General features: G+C 36.6%; 1 protein-coding gene and 1 long non-coding RNA gene across 22 annotated transcripts in view; one reads left to right on the top strand and one right to left on the bottom strand.

Annotated features, from left to right (window-relative positions):
* Positions 1-26,471, bottom strand: part of WDPCP (WD repeat containing planar cell polarity effector) — a 307,323-nt gene that overhangs the window by 8,277 nt on the left and 272,575 nt on the right. For 18 of the 21 annotated variants that reach the window (XR_014081750.1, XR_014081749.1, XR_014081751.1 and 15 more), the window contains one exon: positions 12,399-12,517. The exons of 1 other annotated variant lie outside the window; for it this stretch is intronic. Coding sequence is in view for 16 of the 20 variants with exons in the window: in XM_081588361.1 (XP_081444487.1) it covers positions 12,407-12,517 (111 nt within the window). In the remaining 4 variants the exon portion in view is untranslated. Of the gene's footprint in view, positions 1-12,398; positions 12,518-26,471 lie in introns of those variants that run through there. 2 more of the 21 variants (XM_081588362.1, XM_081588368.1) reach the window with 1 other exon arrangement.
* LOC145544952 (uncharacterized) overlaps positions 1-26,471 on the top strand; it is a 151,464-nt gene that overhangs the window by 100,504 nt on the left and 24,489 nt on the right. The gene's annotated exons all lie outside the window — the stretch shown is intronic.

Below are 26,471 nucleotides of genomic sequence, written 5' to 3'. Positions count from 1 at the left end.
TTCCCTGGAGAAGGGAAAGGCTACCCACTCCAGTATTCTGGCCTGGAGAATTCCATGGACTATATATAGTTAATGGGGTTGCAAAGAGTTGGACAGGACTGAGCGACTTTCACTTTATTTCATGGTAGTTTTATTCCTAGTTTTTTTTTTTTTTTTTTCTTTTCTTAAGAAATCTCCATAGTGGCTATATCAATTTACATTCCCACCAACAGTGCATATGTTGCAAAGCTGGTCTGGTGGTGCTGAGCTCTTAGTTTTTTACCTGAGAGGCTTTTGATGTCTCCAACAAATCTGAATGAGAGCCTTGCTGAGTAGAGTATTCTTGGTTGTTGGTTCTTCCCTTTTATCACTTTAAATATATTGTGCCACTTCTTTCTGGCCTGTAGTTTCTGCTGAAAAATCAGTGAATAACTCATGGGACTTCCCTTGTATGTTATTTGTCAGTTTTCTCTTGTTGTTTTAATATTTTATTTTTGTCTTTTTGTTTTATTACTATGTGTCTCAGCATGTTCCTCCTTGGGATTATCCTGCCTGGGACGGTCTGTGCTTCCTGGACTTGGGTGGCTCTTTCCTTTCCTATGTTAGGGAAGTTTTCAGCAATTCTCTCTTCAAATATTTTCTCAGGCCCTTTCTCTCTTTTTTGTCCTTCTGGGACCCTATAATAACATTTAATGTTGCGCCACTGGTCTCTTAGACTGTCTTATTTCAATTCTTTATTCTGTGGCAGTGATTTCCACTATTTTGTCTTCATGTCACTTATCTGTTCTCTGCCTAATTTATTCTGCTATTGATTCCTTCCAGTGTATTTTTAATTTCAGTTATTGTATTGTTCATCTCTGCTTGTTTGGTTTTTAGTTCTTCTAGGTCTATGTTAAACATTTTAATGCATCTTCTCGATCCTTGTCCCCATTGTTTTTCCAGGATCATCTTTACAATCATTATTCTGAATTCTTTTTCCAGAAGGTTGCCTATTTTTACTTCACTTAGTTGTTTTTCTGGGGTTTTATTTTGTTCCTTCATCTGGGACATATATGCTTGCCATTTAATTTTATATAATTTTCTGTGATTGCAGTTTCTGTTCTACAGGCTGCAGGACTGTAGCTTTTCTAGCTTCTCCTGTCTGCCCTGTGGTGAGTCAGGCTATCTAAGTGGCTTGTGTAAGCTTCCTGATAGGAAGGACTTGGTGGTGGGTGGAGGTGGGTCTTGTGCCTCTGATGGGCAGGGCTGTGCTCAGCAAAACTTTTAAATTGCTTCTCTGCTGATGGGTGAGGGGTATGTTCCTACCCTGTTGGTTGTCTGGCCTGCGAACCTACAGGCTGTTTGGTGGGGCAAATGACAGCCTCCAGGAGGACTCAAGCATCCCAGAATTGCTAGTGCCTTATCCTTGTCCCCACAGTTCCTCAGCTGCCCCCACCTCCACCAGAGACCCTTCAATACTAGCCGGTTGGTCTGGTCCAGTGTCTTATGGGGTCAATGCTTTTTTCCTCTGGGCACTGGTGCACATGAGATTTTTTGTGTGCCCTCCAAGGGTGAAGTCTTTTTCCCTCAGTCCTCCAGTTGAAGCCCCACTATCCTTCAAAGATAGATTCTCTAGAGACTCTTCTACCTGCTCCCAGACCCCAAGGCTAGGAAGCCTGACATGGGGCTAAGAACTTTCACTCCTGTGGGATAACTTCTGTGGTATTCCTGTTTTCCAGTTTGTGGGTTGCTCACCATGTGGGTATCGGATTTGAGTGTATTGCATTGTGCCCCTCCTACCATCTCACTATGGCCTTCTCTTTGTCTTTGGAAGTAAGGTATCTTTTTGGTGTAGGTTCCAGAATTTTTTTTGTTGATAGTTGTTCAGCAGTTGGTTGTGATTTTGGTGATTTTCTTTTAAAGAAGAGGTTGAGCTCACATCCTTCTTCACTATCTTGTGGTAATCCAACTTGTGCCATTTTAATTATGTCTGGGTGTGGGTCTGTTTGAGTTTCTCCATGCTTTCTGTATCTGGATATCTGTTTTCCTTCTTTAGGTTTGGGAAGTTTTTAGGCACAATTTCTTCAAATACACTTTCAATCCCCCTTTGTCTCTCTTCTCTTTCTGCAGCCCCTATTATGGGTAACTTGGCATGTTTTATATTATCTCATAGATGTTGTATGTTGTTTTCAATTTTTTCTTTTGTCTGACTTCTAATTAGTAGATTTCCATTATTCTATCTTCCATATCAATTAATTGTTCTGTTTCATTTAGTTGGCTGTTCGTTGCTTCTCTACAGACTTTTATCTTGGGCAACTGTCTATTTTTGATTGGTTAATCTTTATAGTTTCTAGTTCCTTGTCATAGTGAACTGTGTTTCTATCAATAAGTTTCTTTAATTCTTTGAGTATTTTTATTACCACATTTTTGAACTTAGGGTCTAGACTGGTGAGCTGTTTCATTATTCTTCAAGGGGATTACTCTTCTTTCAATTTGGTGTAGTTCCTTTGCCTTCTTATTTAACTTTCTCTGTTTCCATGAAATTAGGAGAAACAGTTATCTATTGTGATCTTGAAGAGTGTTTTTATGAGGGAGCATCTCTGTGTAGACTGTGTGTGTCCAGTGTTTTTGGTGCAAGGGCTGTTTTTGGTATGGATGCCAGCCACATCTTTCTTCAGGTATGCTGGCAGTTATCCCTTTCATAGGGGTTACGGTTATGCAGGGTGTGAAGTGAGGCTTCATCTCTGCTCTGTGGCTAGTGCCATTCTGATAGGGGTGGAATCTGCTCCCCATTAGTTAGTAGGAGTCCTGAGGGTTTGGTTTGATCAGGCTCTGTTGCCCTTAAATGTGTGCTCTGCTCCACAGGAGGTGAATGCTGAAGCAAGGGAGGCCTGTGTGGTCACAGAGGACCTAAGTGCCACCTGTGTTGGCATCTGGGGTTCCATTCAGATGTTACCCAAGGTCATGTCTCTTTCTCTGTTGTTTTGTCTCAGATGGTAAAGAATCTACCTGCAGTGCAGGAGACTCAGGTTTGATCCCTGGGTCGGAAAGTTCCCCTGGAAAAGGGAAGAGCTTCTGACTCTAGTATTCTTGCCTGGGAAATCCCATGGACAGAGGAGCCTGGAGGGCTACAGGCATAGGGTTGTAAAGAGTTGGACATGACTGAGCGACTTTCATATAGTACAAGGCTATAGTCTGGAGTAGGTTGGGGCTGGGATTTGAAGCTCTGTGGCTGCAGGAATTAAGGTGGTTGTGCTCTTCATTGCCTGAGATCTTGGCTGCCTCTGTGTCCTAGGGATTTTCGCAGCAGGAAAGGGGGCTTTTCTTCTCTCTACAGGATTCCTGGCCTGGGATGCCTAGATTATGATTTGATCTGCTCACTCTCTAGGATGTGGGTCTGCCCATGCAGACCTCTTCCTTAGATCCCTCCCAGGGGCACAGGTCCCAACCCAGTGGGTTTTTATCCCCATCATACCTGGTTATTTAAAAATCTTTCATACAGCTTTGGTTATATAGGAGTTATGCAAGTTTCTAGTTTAGTATTCCATGAATATCATTCCACATGTAGATGTATTTTTGATGTTTTATGGCGGGGTGGAGGGGGTAAGTCAGTTCCATGTACTCCTCTACCATCGTGATTCTACTGTTCCATATAAAATTTTCGATGACCTTATCTGTATCTGGCATTAAACCTCCTAGGATTTTGATAGAAATTGATTTAAATCTATATAACAATTTGGAGAGAACTGGTACCTTTTCTTTGGTGAATCATCCAATTCATGAATGTGGTATGTTTCTAGATTGATTTAAATCTTTGATTTTTTCATAAGTGTTTTATAGTTTTCAGCAGAAAAGTCTTGCATTTTTTTTGTCAGATATATACCTAAATATTTGATTGTCTTGAGCAATTGTATATGTTCAGTTCAGTTGCTCAGTCGTGTCTGACTCTTTGCAACCCCATGAATTGCAGCACGCCAGGCCTCTCTGTCCATCACCAACTCCCGGAGTCCACCCAAACCCATGTCCATCAAGTCGGTGATGCCATCCAACCATCTCATCCTCTGTCGTCCCCTTCTCCTCCCGCCCCCAATCCTACCCAGCATTAGGGTCTTTTCCAATGAGTCAACCCTTCGCATGAGGTGGCCAAAGTATTGGAGTTTCAGCTTCAACATCAGACCTTCCAATGAACACCCAGGATTGATCTCTTTTAGGATGGATTGATTGGATCTCCTTGCAGTCCAAGGGACTCTCAAGAGTCTTCTCCAACACTACAGTTCAAAAGCATCAATTCTGCGGCGCTCAGCTTTCTTCACCGTCCAGCTCTCACATCCATACATGACCACTGGAAAAACCATAGCCTTGACTAGACGTATTTGTGTTGGCAAAGTAATGTCTCTGCTTTTAAATATGCTATCTAGGTTGGCCATAACCTTCCTTCCAAGGAGTAAGCGTCTTTTAATTTCATGGCTGCAGTCACCATCAGCAGTGATTCTGGAGCCCAAAAAAATAAAGTCTGACACAGTTTCCCCATCTATTTCCCATGGAGTGATGGGACCAGATGCCATGATCTTAGTTTTCTGAACGTTGAGCTTTAAGCCAACCTTTTCACTCTCCTCCTTCACCTTCATCAAGAGGCTCTTTAGTTCTTCTTCACTTTCTGCCATAAGGGTGGTGTCATCCGCATATCTGAGGTTATTGATATTTCTCTCGGCAATCTATGTATTGTATTTTAAATCTTGGTATCTATGTGTTTATTATTAGTTCTGTGAAAATACATCTAAGTTTCAAAATCTCTTATCCTACAACCTTTCTGAAATCATTTATTAGCTCTAAACAGTTTTATTGTTTTTAGAGTCCTGCGATTTTCTATATAGACCATCATGTCAACAGCAGATAGTTTTAATTCTTCTTCTCAGTTTGTATGCTTTTTTATTCCACTTTTTGCCTTATTGCACTGGCTAGAACTTCAAGAACTTTGCTGAATGACAGTGATATGTGTGAATATCTTGGCCATGTTCCCAACTTAGGGAAAAAACATTGTCTTTCATCATTAATTACAATGCTTACTATAGGCCTAACATAGATGCTCCTTATCAAGTTGGCGAAGTCCCACTCTTTTTCTGTTTTTCTCAGTTTTTTTCATCATGAATGAGTGCTGAATTTCCTCAGATGCTTTCTTTACATTGACTGAAATGATCATGTGATTTGTCTTCTTTAGTCTGTTCATGGAGTAGGTTACATTCAAATACCAAACCAGTCATTTATGCCTGGTGTATTCCACTTCATAATATGAATTAATTTTATATGCTGCTGAATTCCATTGCTTAATATTTTGTTAAAATTTTTTCATTTATCTCCATGAAGAATATTGAGTTGTTCTTTTCTTTTTTGTACTGTGTTTGCCTGGCTTTGGTATCAGGGTAATTCTGGCTTTATAAACTGAGTTGGAAAGTGTTCCCTTCTCTACTTTTTTCTTAAAGAGACTGTGTTGAATTGGTGTTTATTTTTCTATTAAGTTTGATAGATTTCTCCAATTTGATAGATTTCTCCAACATAGTCATCTAGGCCTGAAGAAGCTTCTGAAGTTTTCAAATTATGAATTTTATTCCTTTACTATCATAAGACCATTTACATTATCCATTTCATACTGGGAGTTTTCGTAGATATAGAGAATTATTTATAGTATTCCTTTATTATCCTTCTGATGTTTGCAGAGTAACAACAGTTCTTTTTTCTTCCCAATAGTAGTAGAACAGAAAGTCGTCTTCTCTCCCCCACTCTTGTTTTGATCAGCCTTGCTAGAAGTTTATTTTATTTTATTGACCTCTTCAAAGAACCAGCCCTATCTTTCTCTGTTATTTTCCCGTTTTCAGTTTTATTGACTTATGCTCTTCTCCTTATGATATTCTTCCTTCAGCTTACTTTGTTTCTCTTTTTCTAGTTTCTTGAGGTGAGAACTTAAGAGGACTGATTTGAGACTTAATGTAATAGAAGCACTTAATGCTAGAAATGTGCCTTTTGGCATTTCTTTAACATGTCCAACAAATTTCAATGTCATATTTCATTTTTACTCAGTTCATTTAAAAATTTCCTTTGTGACTTCCTTTTTTGATTTATGGATTGTTTAGAAGGGTACTTTTTAGTTTCCAACTGTTTGGAGATTTCTTGTTATATTTAGATTATTTTTCTATATTATCAATATCTACTTTGACATTATAAGATCCAGAGAACTCAGTTGTTTTAAATTTGTTGACATTTGTTTTTTGACTCAGTATATGGTCTCTCTTGGTATTTATTTCACAAGCAATGGAAAAGTATATATATTCTGATGTTGTTGGGTATTTGATGGTGCTGCTGAATTCTTCTGTCTTTGCTGAATTTGTCTAGTTGTTCTACCAGTTGTTGAGAGAGAGGTGTTGATGTCTTTGAGAAACATGGGGTTGTCTAATTCTTCAATTCTGTCCTTATTTAGCTTCACTTATTTAGTAGCTCTCTTGTTTAGCACATACACCTTTAGGCTTAGTATGTCTTCTTGCTGTGTTGCTCTTTTATGATTATATAATGTCCTATGTCCATAGTAATTTTCCTTTCTTTGAAGTCTACTTTATCTGACATTAATAGAGCTAGTCCTGATTTCTTCTGATTGTTTTGACAGTATATTTTTTTCTATCCTTTTACACACAGCCTACCTGTATCATTATATCTCAAATGAGTTTCTGGTAAATAGCATATACACTGGGCCATTTTTTTCTTAACATTCTGCAAATCTCTGTTTTCTGAAAGTTGATTTACAGTGTTGTATTAGTTTCTGCTGTACAGCAAAGTATATCAATTATACATATATCCACTCTTTCCTACTGGAGAAGGAAATGGCAACCCACTCCAGTATTCTTGCCTGGAGAATTTCATGGACAGAGGAGCTGGCAGGCTAGTCTGTGGGGTCATAGAGTTGGACATGACTGAGTGACTAACGCCACGCTACTCTTTCCTAGATTCTTTTCCCATACAGATCACTACAGAATATTGAGAAGAGTTCCCTGTGCTATACAGTAGGTCCTTGTTAGTTATCTATTTTGTATATAGTAGTGTATCAATCCTAGTCTCCTGTTTATTGGTGGTGGTGGTGGTTTAGTGGTGGTGGTGCTGGTGGTTTAGTCGGTAAGTCATGTCCGACTCTTGCGACCCCATGGGTTGTAGCCCACCATGCTCCTCTGTCCATGGGATTTTCCAGGCAAGAATACTGGAGTGGGTTGCCATTTCCTTCTCTAGGGGATCTTCCCGACCCAGGAATCGAACCTGGGTCTTCTGCATTGCAGGCAGATTCTTTACCACCTGAGCTATGAGGGAAGCACCTCCTATTTGTGACTCTCCCACAAATTTGTTTTAAAATTGGTGTATTTAGACCACTGACACTTAATTATTGCTATGGAAAGGCTTATGTATGTAATTTCATTTTTTGTTTTTTCTTTTAAAATGATACATAATTGATACATGACACTGTACTAGTTTAGGTGTACACATAATGACTTTTATTATGATATATCATAAATATATATGTGTAAATTATATAATAAGATTAGTTAACATCCATCACCACACACAGTTAACAGTTCTTTTTCCTGTGATGAGGAAGACTTTTGTATTTACTCTTGTAGCAACTTTTGAATACACAATACAGTACTGTTAAGTGTAGTCACCATGATGTATATTACTTCACCAGGATATTATCTTACAACCAGAACTTTGTACCTTTTCAGCAACTTCATTCATTTCATCCAGCCTCTGCCTCTAGTAACTATAGATCTGCTCTCTGTATCCATGGGTTTTCCTTAGACTCCACGTATAGTAAGATCATACAGTGTTTGTATTTCTCTGACTTATTTCACTTAGCATAATGCTCTCAAAAGCTTTCCATGTTATCACAAATGGCAAGATTTCCATTTTCATTTAATGGCTTAACAACATTACATTGTGCATACATGCACATACCTGTATACCTACCATGTCTTGGCTATTGCAAATAATGCTTCAGTGAACGTGAACGTGCAGATATCATTTTGAGTGTCTTTGTTTCCTTCAAATAAAAGACCTAGAAGCAGAATTACTTGATCATATGGTAGTTCTATTTTTAATTTTTTGAGGAATTTCATACTGTTTTCCATAGTGGCTGTACTGGTTTACACTCACACCAAAGGTTAAAGGTCCCTTTCCCCATATCCTCACAAACACATGTTATTTCTTTTTAAGAACAATCATTTCACAGGTATGAAGTGCTATCTCATTGTTTTTTGATTTGCATTTCCTTAATTATGAGCGTGTTTTCATGTACCTTTTGTCAATCTGTATGTTTTCTTTGGAAAAATGTCTATTCAGATCCTCTACCCACTTTAAACTGGATTGTTCAATTTTTTTTCTGTTTAGTTGTGTGAGTTTTTTATATAGATTTTGGATATTCACCCCTTATCAGAAATATGATTTGAAAATATGTTCTCTCACTCTGTAGGTTGCATTTTTATTTTGTTGATGGTCCCAGTTAGTTTGCTTTAGTCCCACTTACTTATTTTTACTTTTGATGTCAAATCCAAAATATCATTGTCAAGACTGATGTCAAGGAGCTTTCCTATGTTTTCCTCTAGGAGTTTCATAACTTCACATCTTATATTCAAGTCTTTGATCCATCTTGAATTAATTTTTTGTATGCTGTGTATTAGAGAGTGGTTCAGTAATTCTTTTGCACATGGCTGTACAGTTCTACAATTCTAATGCCGTTCTATCCTCATTGAGTATTTTTGGCTCCTTTGTTGTAAATTAGTTGACCATATTTGCATGGATTTATTTCTGGGCCCTCCATTCTGTTTTATGGGTCTCTGTGTCTATTTTAATGCCTGTACCACACTGTGTTTTGATTACTACAGTAATGAGGAAGCTTGATGTTACAGCTTTGTTGTTCTTCCCCATGACTGTTTTGGCTATTTTGGGTCTTTTGTATTTCTGTACAAATTAAGATTGTTGGTTAGTTTCTGTGAAAAATGCCATTGGAATTTTGATGGGGATTGCGTTGAATCTGTAGGTTGCTTTTGGTAGTATGGAAATTTGAACAATATTCTTCCAATCCATGAACACGATTTATCTTTCCACTTACTGTGTCTTCTTCAATTTCTTTTCAATTTTGTAGTTTTCAGTGTTCAAGTCATTCACTTTATTGGCTAAATTTATTCCTATTCTTTCTGGTGCAATTGAAAATAGGACTGTTCTCTTAATTTTTCTTTCTGATAGTTCAATATTAGTGTGTAGAAATGCAACAGATTTTTGAAAACTGATTTTGTATCCTGAGAGTGTACTAAATTTGTTTAATAGTTCTTTGTGGGGAGTCTTCGGGGTTTTCTGTATATATTATCTGCAAATAGTGACAGCTTTTCTTCTTCCTTTTTGACTTATATGTCTTTTATTTCTTTTTCTTCCTTAATTTCTCTTGTTAAAGCAGCTAATACTTTATTGATTCAAAGTAGCAAGGGTGGGTGTCCTTGTCTTGTTACTCATCTAAGAGGAAAAGTGTTAAACTTCCTACTGAGTGTTGAGTATGACATAAGTTATGGGTTTGTCATATTTGGAATCAATAGCAGAAAAAAAATGAGGTGGAAGTGAATAAGTGAACTGGAAACTCCAGAAAGTGGTCATAGAGGGAACCTACTTCAAAATAATAGAGCCCATATGTGACAAACCCACAGTAACATCATTCTCAATATTGGAAAACTAAAAGCATTTCCTCTAAGATCAGGAACAAGATAAGGATGTCCATGCTTGCCCCTTTGATTCAACATAGTTTTGGAAGTCCTAGTCATGGCAATCAGAGAAGAAAAAGAATCCAAATGGGAAGAGAAGAAGTAAAATTGTCACTGTTTGTAGCTGAAATGATACTGTATATAGAAAACCCTAAAGATGTTACCAGAAAACTACTAGGGCTTATCAGTGAACTTGGTAAAGTTGCAGGTTACAAAATTAACACCCAGAAATCTATTGCATTTCTATACACTAGCAATGAAAGGTTCAGAAGAGAAATTAAGGAAATAATCCCATTTGCCAACACATCAAAAAAGAATAAAATCCCTAGGAATAAAACTACCTAGGGAGACAAAAGAACTGTACTGTGAAAAACTATAAGACACTGATGAAAGAAATCCAAGATGATACTAACAGAGAGAGAGATAAACCATGTTATTAGATCAGAAGAATCAATATTGTCAAAATGATTATACTACCCAAGGCAATCTAAAGATTCAGTGCAATCACTATCAAATTACCAATGGCATTTTTCACAGAACTAGAACAAAAAATTTTGACAGAAAAGACCCAAATAGTCAAAAAAATCCTGAGAAAGAAAAACAGAGCTGGAGGAATCAGGCTTCCTGGCACCAGACAAAGCTATGGTCATCAAAAGAGTATGGTACTGGCACACAAATATATAATAGATCAATGGAACAGGAGAGAAAGCCCAGAAATAAACCTATGAACCTGTGCCTGTGGCCAACTAGTGTACAACAGAGAAGACTATACAATGGAGGAAAGATAGTCTCTACAACAAACAGTGATGGGAAAACTGGGCAGCTAAATGTAAAAGGATGAAATGAGAATTTTGTGTATGCACCATACATAAAAAAACTCAAAATGGATCAAAGACCTAAATGTGGGGCCAGAAAGTATACAACTCTTAGAGGAAAACATAGAACACTGTTTGACATAAATTGCTGCAATATCTTTTTGAATCCACTTCCTAGACCAATGAAAATAAAAACAAAGATAAATGGTAATTATCTTTGTAATTATCAAAAACAAAGATGTAATTAAACTTAAGAGCTTTGCACAGCAAAGGAAACCATCAATAAAATGCAAAGACAACTCACAGCATGGGAGAAAATATTTGCAAATGAAGTGACCAACAAGGGATAAATCTCCCAAATATACAAATAGCTCATGCAGCTAGCTGTATGTCAAAAAAAGAAAAAGGGGAAAAAAAAACCCAATCAAAATATGGGCAAAAGATCTAAATAGACATTTTTCCAAAGAAATGGCCAAAAAGTACATGAAAAGATGCTCAACATCACTAATTATTAGAGAAGTGCAAATCTGAATTGCAGTGAGGTATCACCACCTCATACTATTTAGAATGGCCAACATGAAAAAGTCTAGAAACAAATGTTGAAGAGGGTGTGTAGAAAACTGAACCCACCTACACTGTTAGTGGGAATGTAAATTGGTACAACCACTATGGAGGTTCCCTAAAAAACTAAACAATAGAACTACCATATGATCCAAGAATCCCATTCCTGGGCATACATATATCCAGAGAAAACTATAATTTGAAAAGATACATGCATCCCAGTGTTCACTGAAGCACTGCTTACAACAGCCAAGGCATGAAGCACTCTAAATGTCCACAGGCAGAGAAATGGATAAGGAAGAATTAGTAAAAATATCAATGTAATACTACTCAGCCATAAAAAAAATGAAATAATGTCATTTGCAGGAACATAGATGGACCTAGAAATTATTATACGAAGTGAAGTCAGAGATAGATAGACAAATATCATATTATCACTCATATGTAGGATTTAATTTAAAAAAATGATGTAAATGAGCTGATTTACAAAAAAAAAAAAAGGAAAACCAGACTCATACAAATTTCAAAAACAAACTTATGGCTACCAAAAGAAAAAGTTGCGGGGAGGAATAAACTAGGATCTTAGGAAACAGATAACCAGGATCTACTATATAGCATGTGGAACTGTACTTAATATTCTAATAACCTATATGGGAAAAGAATCTGAAAAAAACAGAATATATGTATAACTGCATCACTTTGCTGTATACCTGAAATTAACACAATATTGTAAGTACACTAATATCCAATAAAATTCAAGATTTACTTGAAAGATAAGACAATATTAAGTAGGGTGGACGAGTCTGCAGCACACCAGAATTCCATCTGAGAAGAAATAAAAATCTGGATAATTTTTTTTTACTTTTATCTTTTTCACTTCCCACAAATTGTATCATACACAATACATACAACATTATTATATGTGTCTTTATATATGTATGTATGTACACACACACACATGTAGGTACAGAGGAAGGTATACAGGCTGAATTTTACTAAAATTACAACCCAGCATCAATTTAGCACAGTTACTGATTGGATTAAAGTTGTCATCCCTCATTCTTCTTGCCCAGCACAGGAAAAGGAAAATCTTCTCTGGAGGAATATAACACCATTGATACGTGTATAATTTTTTGAATTCAATAATTAGAATTCAGTAAAAATAACTGGCAATGCTAACAGATAATATCATACCAATGAAAAACAAGAGAATAGGTAGAAGATAAAAACCAGTTTACAGGTCATCCAGGTACAGGCCATTAGTAAACAAGGACCACTATAATTTGGTTATTAGTTTTGTTTTATTGTTGTTGGTTTGTAGTCTCTCTTAAGTAACCTCAGGAGCCACTCTTTTCTTTCTTTCTTAATGGTGCTTCTGTTCCATGTATCTGCTCCAGTCTCCTTTTTAAAAAGAAATCAGTGCATATAAGACAAATACACAAAAATTTATTTATGAAAGCATACAGAAAATGAAACTCAAAATATACTACTTATAATAGCATAAATATCCTAAATATTTAGGAATTAAGAATTTCTGCATTGAAAATTATGAAATATTCATAAAAAGTAAAGACTTGAATAAATGGAAAGATATATGGAAGATTGAATGTTATACAGATGTCAGTTCCTTTTAAATCAATTTTACAGATTGAATGCAGAGCCAATTAAAGTCCTAACAGAGCTTTCTGTGTCGCTAGTTGTTTGTAAAATGGAAATGAAAGTGCATAGGGCCAAGAATAAAACAAAACAAAAACAAACCGAAAGACTCACATAACTAGAAACCCAGACCTTTCATAACTCGATAGTAATTGAAACAATGATGGTAGATATAGTGCAATTACCTCATTTAAAACAAAGGTGACACTGCAGAGCAATAGAGAGAGGGTAATCTTTTAAGTAATTGGTGCTGGTTCTTGTGGATACCCATGTGGTTAAAACACACATTTTTAAAACCCTTCCCCACAATGTATACAAAAATAAATTTTATATGGATTATAGATCGAAGTATAAAAGGTAAGACAAAGATCTTAAAACATAATGTATCTCTTCAATACCTGGGAGTATTACAGACTTTTTTAAACAGGGCACAAAATCTAATCAACATAATGAGAAAAAATGAGAAACTGCAGTACATTACTACTAAAAACTTCTGCTCATCAAAATATAAGATTAGAAAAGCAAAAAAGGGAACTCAAGAGTAGTAGAAAATGCTGCTGCTACTGCTAAGTCGCTTCAGTCGTGTCCGACTCTGTGCGACCCCATAGACGGCAGCCCACCAGGCTCCGCCATCCCTGGGATTCTCCAGGCAAGAATACTGGAGTGGGTTGCCATTTCCTTCTCCAGTGCATGAAAGGGAAAAGTGAAAGTGAAGTCACTCAGTTGTGTCCGACTCTTAGCGACCCCATGGACTGTAGCCTACCAGGCTCCTCCATCCATGGGATTTTCCAGGCAAGAGTACTGGAGTGGGGTGCCATTGCCTTCTCCGGTAGTAGAAAATATTTGCAGTTAAATATCAGGATTATATAAAGAACTGAAAAAACATGAGAAAAAGAATGATAATGCAGTGGAACAGTGATCACTTGAAAGGCACTTTACAAAACATACTCAAACTGCCAAAAACATATAACTAGATGCTCAGTTTCAGAAGTCATCAAAGAAATACAAACTACATCTATAATAGCAGTATACACCCTTCAGATTGAGTTAAGATGATGGCGAGGGCTAACAACTGTTGGCAAAGATGAGACTAAACTGTAGTTCTCATGTACTGATGACAAAAATATAAATTGTTTCAGCTACTATGAAGAAATCTTTGGAGGTATCTATTGAAGTTGAATATATATAGAAATGGATAGGTATATTCACAAAGAATATTTATAAGAGCCCCAAACTGGAAACAACTGAAATACCCATCAGTGACAAAATGAATAAATACATTGTGTTATATATTGCTATATACAATGGAATAATATACATAATATGGGTGCATTTCACAAAAGTAATGTTAAGTGAAATAAGTCAGACCCCAACCCTGTCCCAAAAGACCCTACTGTTGCTGCTGCTGCTAAGTCGCTTCAGTCATGTCCGACTCTGCGCGACTCCATGGACTGCAGCCTACCAGGCTCCTCCATCCATGGGATTTTCCAGGAAAGAGTACTGGAGTGGGGTGCCATTGCCTTCTCCAAAAGACCCTACTAGTCATCAACATACATTACGAAAGTACATACATTTAGGAGTGAACCTATTAATATTTCTAGAGAAGGACAGATGATTTTCATACAAGATCAGTTAAAACTGACTTGTAGTATTAGAAGTCAGAAATGTTTATCCTTTGGAGGTTTGAGAAGGTGGGGCAAGGGAGACTTGTTAGGGTGTTGTGAAGTTCAGTTTCATTATCTGGCTATTATATGGGTATGTTTACTGAGTCAAACACTTACAGTATATACATTATATGACATATAAAGTATGTCATACTTTACCATTTACTAATGTACACAGTTGTTTTCCTATGACAAACAAAATTCAGCCCTTTAAAAGCAAGCCTTGTGATCTAACCATATTCTTTGTTGAAATCCCACACTTTGGGACAGGAATTCGTAATGAAAGCTAAATAATTGCAAAGGCTTCAGACAAAAAGGAAAAGTAGGTGATGGAAACATTATCATTGAATTTTTAGTCAACAAATAGATATATAAACTCTAAACAAACAGATATGTCTGCTGGTAGGCACTCCTGATTTTAAAGGAAACGAGATTCCTCCCCAACCCGAATTGACAGGGCACATTACCCTAATTTACTTTCCTCTGAGTAAAAGACTTTCCTCAACTTTTAAGCAGTTGAACTCAATTCTTTTTGATAGATAACAGGGTTAAAAAAAAAAAAAGACTATACTAAACTCTACAGATCTTTAGGCCCTTTTAAAAGGTACTGTTTTTCCAACTTCTTGCAGTTCCTGACTTGAGTCATCTCTGTGATATGTCATACCCTGTCACATCTAGTTACTTTACACTGAATAAAGAGAAGAAAGGTTATAAACAGCATGCATACCACCTGACATAAAACATTTGCCAGCTATTTCTTCTGCTTAAATGAATACATTCCAAATATCTAGACTATTAGCTTGAAAAAGTATAAATTTTATAAAAAATGATGAAACAGCCATCTTTACTTATTATAGTACATATAGTTATGAGTACACCTACTTCTAGATAAGAAATGAGTTTTACTAGAAACAACATGCTTCTCTTTCACATTTTGTCTTCACTTTTGACTGTGCAATATGTATGTATATGCACAAACTTGTTTTACTTCTCAGAGGCAGTCTTACTAGGAACATAGTAACTAACTAATTGTGGAATTTAGCCAGAAAATAAAAAAGAACAAATTGAATTTTAACAGAAAGTTTGCCCCAGAAGTATTTATTGTGCTTAGGTTAACATACCATTTGTTATGAAAAAGTGTTAAGATATAAATACTTGGGTTTCTGATTACTAAGGCAACGTGAAATGAGAAGTCCATAAGAAAAAAGTTTTTTGACTTAAGAAATCACTCCTCACTCACACTTCATGGCCTCTGTTAATGTAAATTATTTAGCTACACTGTAAGCAAATTTACTGTAATAATGCTTAGTCTTCTATCTTATATTTTGTTATTATAAATACAACTTTAAATCAACACTCAACAAACAAGTCAGTTTCCTTTAACTTTGAAGAAATTGCTGATGTTTACCACTGAATAGGTGAAGGAACTGTTTAGAGCTCAAAGTCTAAGGTAGAGAAATTCAGTTCCATAGTAGTACTATAATCTGCCAGCTCATTGCTCAAAGTTATTACAGAGATTGTATGACACACTGATCAAAGCTACTTTCCTGCATTATGCTATGAAAATGGTGTAAGTACTCACTTTTGGCATTGTTAGGATAATTCGGTAAACAAAGATGACAAAGTAAACCTCACTATCTTTTTTTTTTTTTTAATGACAACCCCCCACCCCACAAAAGACAAAACAACTCAAAAAATAAGTAACATTAGGCGGTAAGAAATATATGGGAAGTTACAGTGAACTAGCAATTCAGAAGCAGAATGACAGAGTGGTTCAGAGTATAAGATTTGGAGTCAAACAGGAATGGTTTTAAATTCTGCTTCTGTCACTTTGAGTCTCTGTCCTTACTTATAAATGGGAAAACTAATACTTAACTCTTAACAGTTGTTTGGTTGTTATAAATATGAAACATGATGGTAATTGCCAAGCATAGCACTATGCTGGGCAAGTAACGTGTGCTAGTCGATAGTAATTTTTGTTTTTGATGAAGATCAGTTCTTTTATTCTCCTACTTTGATAATAGTTCATTTCTGGACTCAGCACAGTAGAGAAGAACACATGCTTTGAGAAAGAAGAACTTACATGTAACAATCTTTGTGCATCATACTTTCTTCATCTGTAGATAGATATGTTATAAGATTACTGTGACCATTAAATGAGATAATGCAGTGTTCAACATATTCACCAGCTAAAAGTATGCACTTGATAAACAGTGGCTAAAATCATAAGACCTGAATTCTAGCTCTAGCTGTTGCATTGATCACTATGTAATATGTATGCAAGGCACTCAGCCTCTCTGAATTTCATTCAAAAAATTGGCAAAACAGCTGTCTTGTGTATCTTTTAGGGTTGCTAAGGTAATAAAATGATGCAGGTAAGCACTTAGAAAACTGGAAGGTGCATAAAAATGGCTGGTGTTATTATGGTTCTGATGGCAGTTTAAAGTACCATAAAAATGGGATTTAAAAATCTTTTTCATATAATCAAGAAAGCTGTACTTGTTTCACAGACAGTACACAAGTGATAAATGTTACAAAAGGACTTTTTCTGTGTTGCTGCTGCTGCTGCTGCTAAGTTGCTTCAGTCATGTCCGACTCTCTGCGACCCCATAGACGGCAGCCCACCAGGCTCCCCCGTCCCTGGGATTCTCCAGGCAAGAGTACTGGAGTGGGGTGCCATTTCTTTCTCCAATGCATGAAAGTGAAAAGTGAAAGTGAAGTGTCCGACTCTCCGTGACCCATGGACTGCAGCCTACCAGGCTCCTCCGTCCATGGGATTTTCCAGGCAAGGGTACTGGAGTGGGGTGCCATTGCCTTCTCTGTTTCTGTGTTGAGATTAGTTTACTGTAGTCTGGATCAGAAAAGTTACTTAAGGTGAAAATTTTTTCTGGTTCATGTCTCAGGATTGAGATATTAAGACTTGAATTTATATACACTGTAGTATAGAATATATGACAAATTGATTGAACATTTTTATTATACAGAAAGGCCTTTGACCTCAGGAATTCACTAACAGGAACAATATATTATTATAAGATTAATTATAATGAATCTTGTAAAGTCCTTTAAAGAAATTCTATAAATGCTTAGCAGTTTTAGCTACTAACATCTAACAAGGTTAAGCTCTTCTTCAAAATGAGCTACTGTTTGATGAGTTGGTTTTAAAATAACCTGACATGCCACAAATGGCAGCTGCTCTATCATGTGACTGATGTAATGATTATAGCAATCATTAGAATGTCTATGATTAAATAGTTGAATTGCTTATTCCTCTAAGATTATTGTTGTCTCAGAAAACTAAAGCACTAGAGAGTTAAATAAATCATTTGATTCCACACATCACACTGGCACAGTGTTAAGGCTCAAGGGTCTGCAAGACTTTTGAGGTGCTGATGCTTTATAGTTGCACTGTCCAGTATGGGAACTACTACTATGGGTGGCTATTGAACTCTTGAAACATGGCTTGTATGACTGAGGAACTAGTTTTTAAATTTCATCTATTTAAAAATTTTAAATTTAAAAACTTATTCTTAGTAATTGTAAAAGCTTTTAAGAATGTATGGACCAACTTGGGTACCTGAAATTACTTCTTCACCTGAAAACTATGAACTCTAAATACAGATAAAGTATTTCTGATGAAAATTTAACATGTAATTTGAGAAGTACTTTAAAATGTAGAAAATTTAAGGTTAATAAGTATGTGGCTTGCATTATATTTCTATTGAACAACATTGCTGTATAGGTTCAAAGACAAGCAATAAATTACCTATCACATGGTCCTTACTCTCTCTCATATCCATCTGGAGAAGAATTCATGAAAGTTAAAAATTCAGTTCTGGGAGTTGTACAAATAGGAACAATTACAGGTCTTGTCTTTGATATGTGGACACGTGGCTGTCAGGAACCATAACCTGGGATTACCTCAGTCATGTGCTATTAAATGACTAACAACCAGCTCTTCAAAAACCAAACCCAACAAAGCCCCCAAACCAACCATTTTCCTGATTTCTGTGGTGTAAAATATTTCTACCATAGACAGTTTTGAGTTACCAACATCATGTCCTTGAACTTGGAACTGGGAGGAGATAGCCTTAATTGGCAAGGCCATTGGAGTTAGTCATAGTGAGTGAGTTAAAGTCGCTCAGTTGTGTCTGACTCTTTGCAACCCCATGGACTATACAGTCCATGTAATTCTCCAGGCCAGAATACTGGAGTGGGTAGCATTCCCTTTTCCAGGGGAATCTTCCCAATCTAGGGATCAAACCCAGGTCTCCTGCATTGCAGGCAGATTCTTTACCAGCTGAGTCTCAAGGGAAGTGTTAGTCACAGTGCATCACTGGAATACTTTACAAGTTCCTGACATCTGTGTTTCTTGAGAGTTGTGTATGTCTGTGGTGGGGGCTGAAGTAGATCAGCTTTAAATGGAATGCTACCTCACAGCAAATTGTAGGATGATTAGACCTGGGCATGATTAGACCTGGGGCATTTTATTTTCTTTATGTCACTAGAAAAACCCTGATTCTTCTCTTACTCCCCTTGAGAATATAGATTTATGGTTATATGAAGCCATTTTGTAAGCTATAAAGATAGTTTAAAATAGCTAAAGATACTACCTCATTTTGATAAGGAAGATGCATGATTTTAACTCAAACTTTACAGACTGACAATATAACATATTTTTTGTGTGCAAAGAGACATCTTGGGGACATGGTAAAAATATAGGAAGAACTGATATAAATTCTGAATGGAGAACTTAATACATGTAAAATATCTGTAAGAGTCCAAATTCAGCTCTAAAGTTCAATAATTTTATGACTTTTGTTTGAGAATATATGTGAAATCATTCTATTTATTTAGAAATTATTATTTCTACATTAGTTCCTTTGCTTGGACACCCTGATATTACATCTTCTGCTCGAGTAAATTTCAGCATAAAGTAAGTCTTTTAAAGGCAGTATTTAAGAGGATTTAATTCAAAAGCATTTTTGAATAAAGCACTTCACCTCTAAGAGAATATTCAAATTTATTTGTACCACTAGGTGTGCTGTGCTTAGTCACTCAGTCATGTCCGACTCTTTGCAACCCCATGGAGTGTAGCCTGCCAGGGTCCTCTATCCATGGGGATTCTCAAGGCAAGAATACTGGAGTGGATTGCCATGCCCTCCTCCAGGGGTCTTCCCAACCCAGGAGTCGAAGCCAGGTCTCATGCATTGCAGGAGGACTCTTTACCATCTATGCACAAATGATTTTTTTCCCCCATAGTTGTATATTGTATATAGCATTTTAATTAGGGTTCTGTTTAATTATATATACTCATATGCACAGAATTTTAGTGCTGAAAAGACTCTTCTAGTTATATCTTATTTTATAGATGAGCAGACTGAGATCCCCAAAAGTGACTTGTCAGATGATTAGTCTTGACTAGTTTAGCCAAACTAGGACTCAGCTTTCTTGACTACCACCTTAGTATTCCTCTTAAAGTTTGTAGCATAAAAACTGCCTGAATCTGTCTGTCTACAATTGGGGACTATTGATACAAGGTATTTTTGCTGTACTCCATACTAGCCAAGTTAGCACATATTCTTTTTACTCTTAACTCCATGGTTTAATTAGTTACTTTTACTATAACATATCAATTCTCTGGCAAAATTCTTCATTATTTACTTGCAAAAATTTATTTGGGAACAATTCTATCCTGGATCAGCACGGTTAACTAGTCTAATTAATAAGTAAGTCAGAGAAGGTTTAAGACGTTGCAAAGGAGAAAAAGTTGGGTTAAAGCCCAAATTGTTTAGTGTTTACACCTAAGATTATTGTTATCTCTTGCTAAGTTGCTGTCCATTTATGAGTAGGAGAATTCTGAAAAGAAGACATCTTGTTTCATAGTATTGTGATTTAGTATATTAGAATTTAAAAATATGTTAAATATTTAAATGATAGTAAGGTATAACCTGAAAATCCACATCTAACAGAAAAAATATATGTAAGGTAATTAAAAATTGGTATTAATATGTCACATTCTATGATTGACATTATGTCAGCACAGAAGGTAAAGGTTGGATAATCATGCTTTCTTAGGAATTTTACTGAAAACTTTTATGTCTCTTTTAAGTTACACATGTAATACAGTCTTGTATAGATCTCTGCAGCTAAGCAAAGAAGACAGTCTTTGATGTGCTTACAATTACGATGGGTTTAGGGCTGCATTTTTAGGCAAAAATGCCTAGAGGTAGGAAGGTATAGATCAAAACTGACATCGTGACACAATAAATAGACAATAGGTGAAGTGAAGCCAAAAGTGGATTGGCCTGAATGTATCACCTTAATCAAACAAGCAATATAGCCTCAAAACTACAACGTAGGTAAACAGTTAACCACAATTTCAAATTGTTTGTAGAAAGAAAAACTTTTGTAGCTTAATTTTAGAATAATTTTATATTAATAATGAGATTTTAAGTATAAAAGAATCTTTCATGTTTTATCATCTATAATTTTATACACTTTTACAATGAATGGTACTGTGATTTTATAGTAAAACCAGTAATGCATTTAGGAAGAAGATAACATTAAAAATGAGGCTTTTGAATGTTTTTTAATGACATGGGAATGTAGGCACAACATACCACTGGGTAACAAAAAGGAAGATAAATAAATGAGTTTTGTTGAACAATATGCATAAGAAAAAAAATAAGTTGACTAATATTATCAGTTATCTCTGTGTGATAATAAAATGAGTAATTTTTTTTAGCCATCCCATGTGGCATGCTGGACCTTAGTTCCCCAACCAGGGACCAGATCTGTGCCCTCTGTAGGAAAGCATGGAGTCTTAACCACTGGACTGCCAGGGAAGTCCTTGATATTCTCTAAAGCTCAAAATTATGCACAAATAACCTTTCATATCAGAATTTAAAAATATATTTTAAAAGGAAATAGCAAAGCTTCAGCTTTGGAAATTATAAAGCTTCAGCCTTTTATAGTATAGTATCTGAAAGATCATATATGATGAGTGTATTTGGAAATATAATACATTTGGAAGAATTTCTTTATAGACAGCCATATTATGTGTAGCTGGGAATAATTTTTGAAATAGGTTTTTAAATAATTTTATTTCTGTACATTTGAGGATCATATAAAAGAGGTTGTTTTCCCATTTTGCTTTTCTTTTTCTAAATACTATTCTTCAAAACTCAGTGTAACAGATGAACAGGTAGCTTTACCCTCAACTGGCGACTGCTTTTAGCTATGTTTCTTTTTGCTGCCTATATGGTCATCTCAATTAACATAGTTTCCAGATTTTCTTACAGTTAAGTGTAGCTTTGTGACCACGATTTCTCCAATGGGATATGTGTAGAAGTGGTGGTGTGTAACAACTCCTGGGGTTGTACCCTAAACAAGAAAAGAATGTGCCTGCCTTCTTTTTTCTCCTTCTTCTGTAGGCAGGACTGAAAATCTTAAAGCACATAGACAAAATACCCTAGATATAACAAAGCAACATGATAGAAAGAGCCTAGTAATCTGATACCTGCCTACTTTACCAGTTCTGACCGCCTCTCATGATCGTTACATGAGAAAATAAAACTCTTTTTTTCTTTCTTAAATCATTGTGGTCTCTTGCGGAGCAGCCTGGAGTGTTAGATGCTTAACATTGTAGCACCATTATACTACCACTAGGGCACTAACAATGAAGCTTATGTTACCCTGGCCACTTTCATTCAATATTTTATTGGAGGTCCTAGCTACAGAAATTAGGTCAGAAAAAGAAGTAAAAGGCATTCAATTTAGAAAAGAATAAGTAAAACAGTCTTATTTTGCAGATGATATATATGTAGCAAACTAAAAGAAAGTGAAGTGGCCCAGTTGTATCTGATGCTTAGTGACCCCATGGACTGTAGCCTAACATGCTCCTCCGTCCATGGGATTTTCCAGGCCAGAGTACTAGAGTGGGTTGCCATTTCCTTCTCCAGAGGATCTTCCCGACCTAGGGATTGAACCTGGGTCTCCCGCATTGTAGGCAGATGCTTTACCATCTAATAAGCCACCAGGGAAGTCCAAAACTAAAGATGCAGAAAACCAAAGATGCCACCTAAAAAATTGCTGGAACTAATAAAAGAATGTAGTAAAGTTAGAGAACACAAAATCAGTACACAAAAACCAGCTGAGTTTCTAGATACTCAGTAATACTAGTAATAGATGATGATTGATAGAGAAATTAAGAAAGCAGTCTCATTTATAATTGCATAAAAGCAGAATAAATTTAACCACAGAAATTAAAGATCTATACACTGAAAACAATAAGTCTTTGAAAATGACAGAAATGGAAAGATAGACCATATTCATGAATTAGAAGAATTAAACTGTTAAAATGACGATCCTACTCAACACTATCTGTAGATTCAGTGCAACCCCAATAAAAAAATTGCAGTGGAAAAACAATCCTTAAATTTGTGTGGAACCACAAAAATGCTTGAACAGACAAATCCAGATAAAGAACAAAGCTGGAGAAAACACACTTCCTGATTTCAAACTATACTATAAAGCTGTAATAATCAAAACAGTAGTTCTGGGATAAAAACAGATAAAATACAGATCAATGGAACAGAACAGATAGAAATAAACACACACATATGTATCAACTAATATTTGACAAGGGGGTTAACACTCAGTGGGGACAGGATAGTCTCTCTTCAATAAATTGTAGTGGGAAAACTGGATAAATACATGCAGAAAAGTGAAATTGCACCCATATCTTACACCATTCACAAAAACTGACTCAAAAACTAAAGAACTGAAACCATAAAGTTCCTAGAAGGAAACATAGGGAAAAGCTCCATGACCTTGGTCTTGGCAATTTTTTTTTTTTTGAAGCATCAGCAAAAGCAAGTGACAATGACAAAAATAAGTGGGACTATATCAAAATTTAAAAGCTTCTATGTGGCAAAAGAAACAGTTTAAAACAACTGAAAATATTGGCAGAAGACCTGAATAGACATTTTTCTGAAACATACAGATGGCCAACATGCTCATGAAAAGGTGCTCAATACCACTTTTAACCAGGGAATATGGAATATGGAAATCAAACCCACAGTGAGTTATCATTTCTCACCTTTTAGAATGGCTGTCATCAAAAAGAATAGAGATAACATGTTGATAATGACCTGAGAAAAAGGAACCCTTGTGCACTGTTGGTGAGAATGTACACTGGCACAACCAATACTGTATTTTTTTTTTGAGAAAAACAGTATGGAAGTTAACAAATTAACAATAGAACTAACATACCATCCAGAAATCCCACATATGGATATACAAAGGCAATTACAGAAATATTGAAAAGATATCTGCACTCCCATGCTTACTGCAGTGTTATTCACATAAACCAAGACATGGAAACAACTTAAATGTCCCTCAATGGATGACCTGGTAAAGAAGAGGTTGTGTGTTTGTTTAAATTACACACAATGGGATATTATTCAACCACGAGAAAAAGGAAATCCTGCCATTTGTGCCTACTTGGATGGATCACGAAAGCAATATAAGTGAGACAGAGCAAGTCCATATTACTTACATGTGGATCTTAAGCTCATCTTGTAGAAACAAAATTACTGATGGTTACTAGGAAGTGAGGGGTAGCGGGATTGGGGAGATATTGGTCAAAGGGTGCATATTTCCAGTTATAAGATGAATAAGTTCTGGGGATCTAATGTACAACATTGTGATTATAGTTAATAGTGCTGTACTGGTTTATTAAAAATCACTAAGAGTTTAAATATTCCTCACAACAAAAACAAAATGGTGATTATGTGATGTGATGGAGGTGATCGCCAACACAATGATAGTAATCACAGTGCCGTATATAAGTATCAAAAATGCATCGTGCATCTTAATTTACACAATATTATATGTCAATTGTATCATTAAAATTGAAAATCATTAAAAAGAATATCACAGAAAATAAGGTCATAGGAATATATATTAATAAAAGATGTGCAGGAAAATTATAAGAAATTGATGAACATCACTGAAGAAGGTTAAAGGCCTGATAAAAGGAGAGAGGTGCCACATTCATGACAGGAATATTCATTATAAGGATGACAATATTAGCTTAATGCAGTTTCACTTGAAATACCTGTGAAGTTTTCATGAAACTTGACAAGCTAATTTTCAGTGAAGTTCATATGGTAAGGAATAGCGCATGAACAGCTAAGGAAATTTTGAAGAAAAGGTAGGGGAAGATGTCCTATTAGGTAACAGTTTTGTGAAGAAAAACAGTCTGGACTGGTACAGGGGTATACAAAATCTCTATGTTTCAGAGACTTTTCCCCTGGAAAACCATCTGATCACTGACTTGTTTTTCATTTTCTCCTTTTCCTGTTTTAATTTTGTATTATAACTCTTTATGCATTCACGTATTCATTCATTCAACAAATACTGAGTTACTTATTATGTGAAGGTCTACACCATGTGCTATGAATTCAATTTAGTCTGTATTTATTAAGACCAACATCTGGATTTCCTCAGAGTCAGTTTCTTTTTATTTATTTATTATTGTTTACAGGTCATACTTTGTTTCATTAAATGTCATAAGTTTTGTTCAAAATTATGTTAAGTGAGGGAGTAGGGGGGAATCAAGATGGCAGAGGAGTAGGATGTGGAGCTCATCATCTCCCACAAATACATTAAAAATACATCTACAAGTGGATCTATTTGCACAGAACATCTACTGAATGCTAGCAGAAGATGTCAGACTTCTGAAAGGGAAAGAAAACCTCCACGTAACCGGGTAGGACAAAAGAAAAAGAGAAAGGAATCAGGACAGGACCTGTGCAGGGATGGGGCTGTGAAGGAGGAAAGATTCCTGTACCCTGAGAATTCCCCTCACTGGTGGGGAGATCAGCCTGGATGGAAGAGTAGCTTTGAGAGTGCAGCAACCAGTTTGCTGTAGGCAAAACAGAGTGACATGCACAGACAATACAGATGCCCTGTGTTCTCCTGTCTCAGATGCTAGGTCATCAGCATGGGTGAGGGCTTGGTGCTGAAGCTCAGGCTTCAGCGATCAGACCTGGGATTAGATTGGCTGTGCAGACATAGGCTGAAGAGGCTGGAGTGTGGCAACAGAGGGTAAACTCAGAAAAACTGGGACTCACCAGAGAGGCAAGGAGCCATTATTTGGGGGCATGTTAAGAAAGGGGTGGGACCGCCATAGAAGTCTGTTTCTCTGCATGCACTCTCAGGCAACAGGACACCTCCTACATGAGTTCCAGGGATGGTGTGAGCTACCACTTCCATCCTGGCTTCCATAGAAGGGCACAGGCCACCACCCCACTAAGTCCTGCATCCAAGGGCCAATCACTGCCCCTAATGTCCCAGAAGTGCACAGACCTTTGTTGTCACTACAAGACCTGCAGGAAGTCACCAACCACTGTTCCGAGAGTGCGCAAGCCACTGCTGCCACTATGAGACCTGCAGTAAGATGATAATTGCTGCCCCCATTGTCCTAGGCTCACCCCTCATGAAAACACTAAAATCACAACCAACTGGTAAACAACCATTGGGTTTGGTAGGGTCCAAAAGAGATTGGACCCTACCAAAAAAGATATTTTACATCCAAAGACAAAGATGCCATAACTAGTAGGAGGAGCACTTCAGTCAAATCCCATATCCACCAGGTAGACGATCCATAAACTGGAAAATAATTATATTCCAGAGGTTCACCCATGGGAGTGAGAGTTGTGAACCCCATATAAGGCACCCCAGCCTGAGGATCTGGCATTGTGAGGAGGATCCCCTAGAGCATGTGGCTTTGAAGACCAGTGAGGCTTGAGTGCAGGAACTCCACAGGACTGGGGGAAACAGAGTTCACTCTTGAAAGGTGCACACAAGGTTTCATGTGCACTGGGAACCAGCACAAACCAGTGACTCCATAGGAGCCAGGGTTAAACCTACCTGCAGGTTTTAGCAAGTATCCTGGGGAAGTGGGGATCAGCTGTGGCTCACTGTGGGGGCAAGAACACTGGTGGCAGAGGCCCCAGGGAATACTG

Source organism: Giraffa tippelskirchi, chromosome 4 (genome assembly GCF_054371585.1).
Source record: "Giraffa tippelskirchi isolate mGirTip1 chromosome 4, T2T-mGirTip1v1.2.pri, whole genome shotgun sequence".
Classification (NCBI taxonomy): Eukaryota; Metazoa; Chordata; class Mammalia; order Artiodactyla; family Giraffidae; genus Giraffa; species Giraffa tippelskirchi.
The sequence above is the reverse complement of the archived record's forward strand: the minus strand, read 5'-3'. Positions and strand labels throughout refer to the sequence as shown.